Source organism: Ursus americanus, chromosome 16 (genome assembly GCF_024610735.1).
Source record: "Ursus americanus isolate L20-20 chromosome 16, mUrsAme1.1.p, whole genome shotgun sequence".
In the NCBI taxonomy this organism is placed as follows: domain Eukaryota; kingdom Metazoa; phylum Chordata; class Mammalia; order Carnivora; family Ursidae; genus Ursus; species Ursus americanus.
This window is the reverse complement of record NC_142142.1, coordinates 31,542,232-31,554,415: the sequence shown is the minus strand read 5'-3', so window position 1 is coordinate 31,554,415 and position 12,184 is coordinate 31,542,232. Positions and strand designations below refer to the sequence as shown.

Below are 12,184 nucleotides of genomic sequence, written 5' to 3'. Positions count from 1 at the left end.
TCAAAATAAAAGTTTTAAGCCATTTTCATCTATAGTCTTATGGGCTTTTCACCAAAGAAGTTTGTAGCTTCAAAAATTGTATCCATGTTATGCTTCTTGTGCTACAATATTACCCTCTGACAACATTAGAAGCATTGTTGAATCAGCAACCACACCACTCACGGATACCTAAATCACAGGACTAGCCAGGACTACTTAGACTCAGAGCATTTTCACAAGTTTTCTCGTGAGAATATAACCTGTTTTTTAAAACTTTGTGAGAAGAAAAGTTTAGACTCTCCCTAAGAAACTTCTTACAGCATTTAATTCAAAAAGCATCGGAAATCTTGGCGTTGCTCTAAACGGCTCATTTTGTGATTTAAACATGTTTCGCATTCTGTTCTTAAGACACATTAAAAATTGGGCGGCGCGTACCAGCTAGTAACACTTCATCATGAAACCACAGCTCCTCAGAACTGTGGTACCGCCGCCATCTCAGCTGTTAGATCTTTGCTTTAAAATGGTCCAGAAGCAGACTCTAGTCTATATGGATTTTGTATATAATTTGTTGCATCACCCAACTGTGGGGAATCAATATGTGATTTTTCTATAATGGCATGTGTTATTGTCGTCAGAAAAAAAGTCTTTCAAAACTGAAATGTATGTGAATTCTGGTTCCATTATTAACACCAGAAGACATACCCTATAGACGTGAAAACTCTTAAATGCAGCCAATCTGTCCCAGACACAGAGAATGCTAATGCGTACATACGTGAGCATGGACACCAGTGTATGAACTGCTTTTCTCACGATGTGTTCAGTGGCAGCTGTCGCTGAGTATCTGTGTTGTGAGGAGGTGAGAGCAGGAAGGGGCTTTAGGAGGCACACAGGAGGAGAGCCGTATCTTTGGACTCCAATGGAAGTCCCCTTCCAACAGACATGTCTAAATGCACAGAAAATATGCGTCACTTATAAGGAACAGTTTTTTCAGTGATTTTTTTTTTATTCTCTAGAGTATGGACTTCACTAACAGGGAACATTCAAGGCATACATCTATTAACAAGCTGGAATATGAGAATGAAAGGCTCCGAAATGATCTTGCAAAACTTCGTGCCAGCGGCAAATCAGCATGGGCTAACCAAAATACCTATGAGGAAATGGGACGGTACACCTATCAAAACCAAATAAAAATGGAAAAACATGAAGATAGGTAAGTTAACTCCCTTATATAAGGTATCAAATGTATGAACATCTAATAGAAATTTATTTTGAAACAATTCAAAATAGAATTTTATAAACTTGCGCTTCAGTTGTTTAAATTTTATTTTACAGCGATAATGCGTAGTATAGACCTGTTGTTTTATATGAAATTCTGTGCTGTCGATAGCTTTCAAAATCTAACAGGGAAGTGGTAGTGTTATAGTGAATTTCCGTCACTTCAGACCCTTCTTAGACACTGATGTGGCAACAAAATATACAAGCAAATATCTTATTTTTTAATGTCCTAAGAAAAACTAGATTTTCATATGTTACATATGTTCAAACAAAATAGAAATATAGGACAATGTCACTTCCGACTTAAATTCAAAATAGATACTTTATTTTTTTATTTTTGTAAAAGATTTTATTTATTTATTTGACAGAGAGAGACACAGCGAGAGAGGGAACACAAGCAGGGAGAGTGGGAGAGGGAGAAGCAGGCTTCCCGCTGAGCAGGGAGCCCGATGCGGGGCTCGATCCCAGAACACCGGGATCATGACCTGAGCCGAAGGCAGACGCTTAACAACTGAGCCACCCAGGCGCCCCCAAAATATATACTTTATACCAACCTTCCAGCAGTGGGAACAAACCAGTGGTCGCTTCCTAGGGAAAGTATTGGACGGTGGGTAGGAGGTTTCCTCTGAGTAAAGAGAAGCGTGTGGAGAATTAATATCTGCTATCCACATGATCCCCTTTTAAAGTGTCTTAGTTCAAAATTTAAGTAAATATGTCAACCATAAAATTAGACTAATTTATTCAACTTTAATAAAATATTTAAGGCATCAGAACTGTCACTGGAGACTTTTCACTCTTTTCCCAGACTTAAATTCTCAGAAAAATCAACACCTTTCTTTTCTAGCAGGACAGCTCTGAGTCATTAATATGTTAATGCACATTGTGAAGGTCAAGAAGGGGTGTGGTGTGCAACACTCCCCCAACTTACTGAATATCAGATTTATTCACATTTCGTAGTGCCACAAAATGGTGAATTGATAGGACCCAACTTCAATACAATTTTGCCCAAGAACTCATTATGCTTAGTAGGAAAACCATACATACTGTTTTCATATAACATAATATTTACAACCTTGGGAAATTTACGGAACCTTTGTGATCCTCAATTTCTCATCTGATAAATAGGGATAATAATTACAAGTTTTTTTGTGAGAAATGAGAGAACACATAGTTCCATGTAAAACACATATTTCCATAAATGTTAGCCATTCTTATGGATATTATCATTACTAACAAAATCGCTATCACTGATAATAATATGAATACTTCCTCAACACTTCACAGTGCCTAAAATGTCGGTGTTGATGGCCAAATGGCTGAATCTGACATTTCCTCAAAGGTAGTCCTGTGCAGGAGGGCTGATGCCAGGCTCATCTTTGTAACAGAGCATGCCCAGTTCTACAGGTGGATGAATCCGTAAATCCATGGGACATAGCAAAAAATACGTCTGTTCAACATTCTTGTGGATGTCGCGTGTGTCTCTCCTACTGGTGTCACCTCAGCCCCGTCCGTGTTAGAGGATATGTCCTAATCCCACGCAAGAAACAAACATTCAAAGTGCTAAGTTATTAACCTTTCTTCACGTAGTTCAGGAAGGTACTGAGGGCAGACTGGCTGTTACCCTAAAAAATCCACTGATGGTAGGATGCTGGCCCGGAGGGGGGTGGGGTGCCGGTGCGGAGGCGGGGGTGCGGATGGAACCGGTCACTGAAGCATAACCATGGGCCAATTCTCCGGTGAATGTGCCATGTATGCTGGCCAGTAGAACCGAAAGTCTGTCCAAAAGGGATCCCGTTTTGATTGTGGCCTAGAAAATATTTTTTCTAATATAGGATAAACCCTTCCTACAGCGCTTCCCTACTCTACGGATTTATTTCTCCGTGGGTCAAATCACGAGCCCGTGTGTACGGTTTTTTCATTGTCAAGAGAAAACGAGGCCCCTAAAGATATGATCAGGGTCTTTCTGTGTATGTTAGTCAGGACGAGCCCCCATTAGGTGCAGACCGCTGTTCCCTATTCTTGCTGGTTGGGAGTAACTCTGAAAGGCTTAGATGAGGGTACCAGGAGTTGTTATTTAAAAGGCAGTTACTCCGCCTTTTATTATTTTTAAAATGTAATTTTATTGTTTGGATTGCCCCCTTTTTTCTTTGTTGGACGGCACAGAATGTGTTAAAAGCACCTAACAAAAACAAGACAGTAGGGGACACAGAAAGCAACACAAGAGGCAAAACGCTCAGCAGGAGATTATCTTAATAAGCAGTTTGGACGACTATTCCTGCGGCAGAGCCTTGTGTCCTGCCGGTCTCATCTGTTGCAAGTTTCATTAAATTTGTTTTAATGCCTTGTCTGATTTCAGTGTTCTCCAGTGACCTGATTTTTAAAAGAAACCGCATTTCAAATGTTCTGAATAAATTATTACCATGTAGAACCCGCTATGGGGAAAGCGTTGTTGAGTTGCAAGGACAGCGAGCTCCGCAGTGGAGAGCTGTAAAGTACATGTCTATTAATTTTAGCAAGTGAAAAATGAAATGTTCCTTCTCTCCCTCACAGCACAGCTCAGTGAAGCCAAATTGTAAAAGCTGTATGTATTTGTTAGGCATAAAAATCATCGGAAAATACTGAGTCGTATTTACATAGCAGTAGCTAATGCGGTGAGGTCTCATTAAACTATTTTAGAAAGGAGAAAGCTTTTAGGTGAAAGTATATGAAGATAGTGTTCCACAAAATTTTTTTTAAAGGTTTTATTTATTTATTTGTCAGAGAGAGAGAAAGCACACACGCACGGAGAGCTGCAGGCAGAGGGAAGAGCAGACTCTCCACTGAGTAGGGAGCCCGATGTGGGACTCGATCCCAGGACCCTAGAACCAGGACTTGAGCCCAAGGCAGACACTTAACTGACTGAGCCACCCAGGTGTCCCCACAAAATTCTTAAGTCTAATTTTTAGCCGCTTCCTCCTTTTAGATGAGGAAGATTCACATAATACATTTTTATTTTTAAATTTTATTTGATTTCAATTAATTAACATATAGTGTATTACTAGTTTCAGAGGCAGAGTTCAGGGATTCATCAGTTGCCTACAACATCCAGGGCTCATTACCTCCCGTGCCCTCCCCAATGCCCATCACTCAGTTACCCCATCCCACACCCACCTCCCCTCCTGCAACCCTCGGTTTGTTTCCTATGGTTAAGAGTCTCTTACGGTTTGTCTCCCTCTCTGATTTCATCTTATTTTATTTTTTCCCTGCCTTCCCCTGTGATCCTCTATTTTGTTTCTTAAATTTCACATATGAGTGAAATCTTATGATAACTGTCTTTCTCTGATTGACTTATTTCGCATAATACATTTTTAAATAATCTTTTATCTACTCGGAAGTAACCCAGTTGTTGTTTTTCATTCCTATTAGAAGTAGTAAGAAGCTCTTCATGCTCATCCACTTAAAATGCAAAGCATTTCAGGATATTCCAACAGATTTCCTTTCCGATAAGAAAGTTATTCAGCACTTAAAAAAATTATGAATAAGATGTAATTGAACTTGGTGAGGATGTATTGAATATTTTAAAAGTTTTTAAAAGTTAGAGTTTTGAAGTTTAAGGATAATTTACAAGCTGATTTGGAATAGTGCTATCAAGTAATTAATGTATGACTAATTTTAATGACAACTCAATTTTGTAATAAATGGGATTTCATCTCTATATATGGTACATACTTAAAAGTCAATGTATGGTTTTAAAGGTTACATGATGTACTAGACAGACTTTAGTGATCATAAATATTAATCACTTAAATTGCTTCAAATCTAGTTAATAAATAAAAATTCTAATCCTAAGAAAACCACAAAGTTGGTAGGTTTGTCATAACTACTCTCACAGAATCCCTCGTCAAGGAACGAATAGTCGTCGAGAAGCAAAAAAAGTAAGTTGAGAAAATTTTGTACCAAGGTGTTACTGAATAAGGAGCAAAACACAGCAGGCTGAACGGTTGTGGGCCAGGCAATAATGAGTAGTTCACAGAACGGGGCGCATGACGGAGGGATAGAAGGGAGGCTGGAAGCAGGCAAATTAGCACTTGGGAAGGGCTCCTGTTCCATGCTGAGGACTTTATCCTGTAGCCCGGGGAGAATTAAGAGGGCCAAGAGTGGAGGTACCGTGAGACATCTCTGAAAACTGCAGACAATTGACTCCACAGTCTCAAGTGGGCAGAGTTCTGCCCCCAACGACAACTGGGTCCTGCCCGCCTGGCCGAAGTAGCCAGAGGCCCTGACTTAGGGCCTGTGGAAAAGCCAACTGAAAAGACCAGCTTGCGAGAGGGAAATAAAAACCTTCGGAAATTACTTTTAAGAGAGCTTTTAAATTGATAGTCTGAGCATTTTTTTGCAAGGTGGTTTCATGAAGTATTTGAGTAGCTGCATTCTAGGAGAAGAACTTTGCAGATATAAAGCCTATTTAAAGCAAAAGCATTCTACTCCATAATGTAGTCTTTCTTTTCAATCTCTACGTTTTATGGATCTTACAGTAAAAAGCATGTTCAGATATAAGTTTTAGGAATTAACACTGTAAAACTGTATGGATACATCCAAAACAAAATGGATAATTGAGATAATTCTGTAGAAAATTTTGGACAAATAATACTTTCCCTGAAATCTTTGTATAATTGAGATTACAAAGAGATATATATTTCTTGAGTCCCTTCTATAATTATCTTATTTTTTCCCACTGTGCTTTGAAGTATAGATGGTAGCTTCACTCAAATTAAAAGGTGCAGCTGAAGACTCTGCAGATGTATTCTGCAATTGTTATAATTCTATCTGAAACGTGGGACGTTCCAGCTTAACGTGCACATCATAAACCATGTTATTTCAGTTTAATTGGCTGTTCTGTTTCCATGGTAATTATGGTTTGGGAGAATGGATTTAAAAAAAGATATATTTTAAGATAAGTAAGAATGGAAAACATGTTGTGTTTGTTTTTATGTCCTAATTTACAGATGTCTCACTTAACTTCTATTGTTATTTGTATGCATCACTTTGAAAATGTTTACATAATAGGAAACAAGTCTGTATAGATAGTCTTTGGGTAAGAACAGAGAACAATAATGTGAATTTTTTTGGAACTGCGTGAAATTAAAATATGAAGGCTTTGAAAATGGTAAATCAATACCTGTGGAGAATTTGAATAATCAGTAAAAATGAATAAATAATTTCAAGTTGAAGGGATTCTTGTGTTTTCATGGGCTTTGATGATTTTGATTGAATTTCAACCTCAATTTCACGAATTAATGTTCAGAAAGACATTTATTTAGTCCCAAATAGCTCATACTGTTAGGACGTTTTTATGTAAAATTTTGCGGGAAATTGGTTCAGTTTTTTGTTTTGTTATTCATTTGTTTAGTCAGCATACCAAAATTTAAAATCTCACTGCTATTTTATTCAGTCTCATCTTCTACCTTATATTTTAGCACAAATAACCAAGTCTGTACGGTAGCTTTCATCCCAATTGTGGAGTTCAATTCACCCAACAACCCATTTTTTATCAATAAAAAAATTAAAGTCACAGAAAGATATAGTTTCCTGTTCAAGGTCAAGGTCACACAACTCCTAAGTGTGGAAGAGTTTAGGAGATGATATAAATTGCAAAAATGTTACAAATTATTCTCTTTTTTAAAAAAAGATTTTATTTATTTATTTCAGAGAGAGAGAGAGAGTAAATGCATGAGCAGGGGGGAGGGACAGAGCGAGAAGCAGACTCCCTGCTGAGCAGGGAGACCGATGCGGGCCTTGACACCAGGACCCTGGGATCATGACCTGAGCTGAAGGCAGATGCTTAACTGACTGAGCCACCCAGGCGCCCCAAAAAGTTACAAATTATTAAGCCCTATAGGAATTAGAATTCTTGTACAAGGGCTTGTTCTAGCATAAAAAAAAAAAAAGAAGCATAATTCTGTTAAGAAAACCAACGACGTTAAGTGAAATCGAGAGTACAAAAAGAGAATTATTAGAATTGTCAAGGGCAGCAGTGTGAGCTGTTTCGAGATTCTTCCCAAACTAGTATCATGTTATTTAATTAAATGGCACTGAGACCCGAAAGTAAAACACAGAAAGCGATACAATATAGGCAGTAAGAATAGAAGAATATTTTTAACAATTACCAAGTTTCCTGTTCATTATGAATCGTTAGAAATGACTCATCTGGAAGATGATTTTCAAAGAGATACCAAACCTTTTGTCACGCCTCCCCCCTTGGCCTGTTAGACATCAGAGAAGTTTAAACCCTTAGCTACATGAACGAACAGTATTGTTGGGAGCAGCAAACGAGGACCATGCTTCTCTTCTAGACTCAGCCAAGATCGTGAGCCAAACAGAAGCGTGACGCCACCACTGCCACCTTTGCCGTTTCAAACCAAAGAAATGACAAGTCCCCTGGTTAGTGACGACGAAATGTTCCCACTGGTGAGTTGCTGGTTGTTGGTTAATCTTTCCCTTTAAGGAGTGATTACTCTTACACTGGTACTTATATACTGATGTATACATAGTTGTTAAAAAAAAAAAAAGTTGCTCCTTGGCTAGGACTCCAAGGTGAGTCTGCGAGTCACTTGGCCATGCTTTTCCATAGAAGGAAAAGAGATCCATAATGTTGCATGAAGTGTTTCAATCTATAGTTATTCACCTCCAGTGCAGGCCAGAATTACTGGTGATGCTTTTTAAAAATGCAGGGGCTTAGGACTCATCTCTAGACACTCCATGAACCCTCTATGACCTGCATATTTTAAAGAGCTACAAGTGCTCTTTTATGCCTGTTTAAAAAAAGAATCTTTTTCTTGGCTCTAATATACATACCGAAATATGCACAAATCACAGTTGGACACCTTGATGAATTATCACAAAGGGAACATCAGTGTAACTACCACACAGGTAAGGAACAGAACACTGGTAGCACTCCAGAAGCACCTCTCGCATCCCCTTCCAGTCAGTCCTTCGACTTGCTCCCAAGGTAACCACTATCCTGACTTTGAATGTCATGAATTAGTTGTGGCCATTTGTAAATTTTATGTAAGTGGTTTCATACTCTATGTGTTCTTTGTGTCTGGCTTCTTTTGCTCAACATTTTTTCTGAGATTCATCATCCACATTGTCTTATATGGTTGTAGTTGATCCATTTCTGTTTCTCTATAACATTTGTTATTACAGTGTTTTCCATTGTATATAAATGCTACATAGATTGATACTACAATTTATCCATTTTACTGTTGGCAGGCATTTGAGTTATTCCTGCTTGGGAATAATTACAAACAATACTGTTAAAAACATTCTCGTATGTGTCTTCTGGTGCACGTGTGTACACATTTCCATTGGGTATATTCCCAAGAGTGGAACTGCTAGGTCATGGGATACGCATACGGGCAGGTCTAGGAGGCAATGCCAAACTGTTTTCCTAACTGTTTGAGCCAGTTAATACCACAATATATAGTATATGAGTGTTCTTCTTGTTATGTATTCTCTCCAACACTTGGTATTATCGGTCTTTTTAATTTTAGCTTTCCCGGTCAGTGTGTAGTAACTTTCTGTTGTGGTCTTAGTTATGTGTCTGGTAAATAATGAAGCTGAGCTCATTTTCATGTATTTATTGGCCATTTTGATATTCTCCTTTGTAAAGTGTCTGTTCAGTTTCCTTGCCTAACTTTCTATTGGACTGACTTAATTCTCATCGATTTGTAGGAGTTCTTTATATATTCTGAATATAAGCCCTTTGTTGATCATCTATATTGCAAATATCTTCTCCTAGTCTTACTTGCCTCTTCACTTAATAGTATCTTTTGGTAACCATGAGTTCCTAATTTTAATACATTCCAACTTATGAATCTTTTCCTCTATGGTTAACATTTTTGGTATCCTATCTAAAACGTGGCCTGTCCCAAAGTTATAAAAATATTATCCTATGTTATCTTCTAGAACTTTTGGCTCTTTACCTTTCATGTTTATATCTCCACCGGGAATCAATTTTTGCATATGGTGCAAGGTAGTATTCTCAACACTTTTCCCATGAAAATACTCAGTTGAATTTGCACATGTGTTCCAGTCCTATAGATTCTATTGAATTTTCTATATTCAGAATCAAAATAATGACAGTTTGTTTTCTACTTTCATATCTTTATAATTTTTTTTCTTTTTTTTTTATTGTACTAAGGCCTCCAGTAAATGTTGAGTGGCAGAAATGGTGTAGGCAGTATCCTTCTCTCATTCTCAATTGCAAAGAAAGCTTTCAATATTCCACCATTGTGTGGGATATTTACTATAGATATTTTGTAGATTCCTTTAAAAAGATTAAGGAAATTCTTTTTATTCCTAGACTGCTAACTTTGTTCATGAATTAATATGGAATTTTATCAAATGCTTTTACTGCTTCTTTTGAAATGACCAAAAGAAAAGAAAAGAAATGACCATATAATTTTTCTCTTTTCTTGGTTAATGTGATTTTTTTCTTGTTGACCCAACTTTGAATTCTTGGAATAAATTCCACTTGATAACTGCATTTGGTCTCTTCATATTGGCTTAGGATTTTTACTTTGTGTTCACTAGAGAAATTAGCCTGTAATGTTCCTTTGCTGTCCTTGTCAAGCTTTGGTATCAGATTACGCTGACCTCATAAAACAGGTGGGAAGGGTTTTTAATTTCATAGTCTTCTGTTTCTTCATTTTCTTTGATTCTGCGTTGGTTTCTATGCATAAAAGAGCCACCTCTCCCCGTCTTAAGAAAGTGGTCTCATGTAGGTTAATTTCAGTCTTATATTTCTCAGTTCTTGAATTTTCATTTGACTCTTTTTTACATTTTTCAGTTCTGGGCTGAAATTTTCTGCCTTATGATTTAATTTCTTGAACATAATAATCACAGGGTTTCTTAAGGTAGATATACCTCAGAAAGTAAGTAGTATTACTCTTACAGTTGCTTTCACCTGTATTCAAAGTACGACGTAATTTTTCAGTACCTCTCCATGATATACTAATATTGGATACAAATTGTAAAGAATGACAACAACAGAAAATGTTTTAACTGGATGGGATATCCCATGAGTACTTTTCTGCTTTTCTGGAATCTAACACCTTCTTTTGTTAGAGACTGGAAGTAAGATTTAAGCTCTTGTGGAAGGAGAAGACTTAAAACGATTAACTTTTGAAGCGTTAGAGATCTCTAAAGCCTTGAAATGCTCTTTTGTTTTCATCTCCACGTAAAATGCCAGAATTATTTGAACAGAGTAAAATTTCATACCAATAAAGTAACTGAAATAAACTTCCTTATTTAAGCTCTGGGAACCGCTAAGGGGATTTAGCAAATTCTGTATCAACAAAATTTGGATCTTGAAGGACTCCAAAGTAAGCATATACTCCAATGAAACCAAACATGATGAATTGCTAAATGCCATATGGTTCTAATGTCAGATGATTTTAGCATTTTAGCACCATTAGTCTCTGCTCACATACAGGTGCCCGAGCAACCAACCCACAGTAGCTCCTCCCTCTTTATTCCCTGAGCCCTCATCCTGGGGTCCGTTTTGTTCATAGCACTTCACCATGAGACATTTCACGTCTGCTTGTGTGTTTGCCTCCCTCCTCTAGAATTTAAGCTCCATGAAAGCAGGAACTTTCTCTCTTTGTTTACTGTTGTAACCCCAGCACTGAGTGTGTCGCACTCGTACGCACATGAAAAGCATACGAGAGTAACTGTCGTATTAACTTAATAAACACTGGGCTTCCTTCTATCTTTAAAAGTCTGCGTTACTCCTTTGAGGAAGTTCATAGCTCCAGAGTTGCCAGGAAAGAAAATTCTCTACTGTTTTCGGTCTGGGCATGGGGAAGTTCATCTGTGATGTTCCCTGAAAGACATGGCCCAGTCCACTGTTCTGGGTCCAGTGGCTTCCCTCCATTTCTGCATTTTAACTTCTACATCCGTGCTGTTCCTTCCAAGACCACCAGCAACCTTCTAGTTGTTAACTAAATATGGCTTTAAGAACTCGTCTTCCTTAATCATTTTTTCTTGAAACTCATGTCCTCTGGCTTCTGTAACCCTATTCTCCACTGACTTTCCTGCTGCCTTTGTGGTTATTTTTTCCCAGTCTGCTTCCAAGCAGTCTTTCTCCTATACCTGCCCCTTAAATATTAATGTTCATCATTCAGTCATAAAATAAACATGTATTATAAGGACCCAGTGTATGGCAGGTTCTGTTCTAAACACATCTTTGATGAGACAGACAAGTCTACAGTTTGGTGAAAGAGAAGAACTCCTTCCGCAGATGGATGAACAGATGAACAAATAGTGTTACAGACACACGATGGAATACTATTCAGCCATAAAAAGGAGCGAAGTAGTGATATATGCTACAGTGTGGTGGATGAACCCCCAAAACACTAGGCTAAGTGAAAGCAATTTGCCACAAAAGGTCATATATTTTATGATTCCACCTATATGAAGTGCTGAGAATAGGTAGATCATAGAAACCGGATGTAGACTGGTGGTTACTAAGGGCAGCGCGGGGAGCAGGGAGTGGGGATCAGTGGCTTCATAGGTTCAGTTTCCTTACAGGATGATGAAACTGTTTTGGAACCAGATAGAGGTGGTGGTTGCATAACATCGTGAATGTACTAAATGCCACTGAATGGTTCATTAAAAATATTTCTTTTGATGTGCATTTTACCTCAAAAAAGGGTGGGGACAATTAATAACTGGAAAAAAATGAAAATATAAAAAATATCAAGCTGTATGACGAAAAGAAAAGCCGGTGATGTGATAGGAAGTGATGGGAGTGTGAGGTATTACTTTCAGTTGAGTGGCCTGGAAAATAGGAGGGGACACTAAGTTGAGACCTAAATTACTCAAAAAAAAAAAAAAAAGAAAGAAAAGAAAAATGATTCAAAGATCTGGAGGAAGGGTGCTTCTGGCA

General features: G+C 37.9%; 1 protein-coding gene across 1 annotated transcript in view; it reads left to right on the top strand.

Moving 5' to 3' along the window:
* DEUP1 (deuterosome assembly protein 1) overlaps window positions 1–12,184 on the top strand; it is a 60,580-nt gene that overhangs the window by 44,889 nt on the left and 3,507 nt on the right. Inside the window, exons 11-12 of the mRNA XM_087868018.1 lie at window positions 993–1,189; window positions 7,587–7,701. Coding sequence (XP_087724144.1) covers window positions 993–1,189; window positions 7,587–7,701 — 312 coding nt within the window. The remainder of the gene's footprint in view (window positions 1–992; window positions 1,190–7,586; window positions 7,702–12,184) is intronic.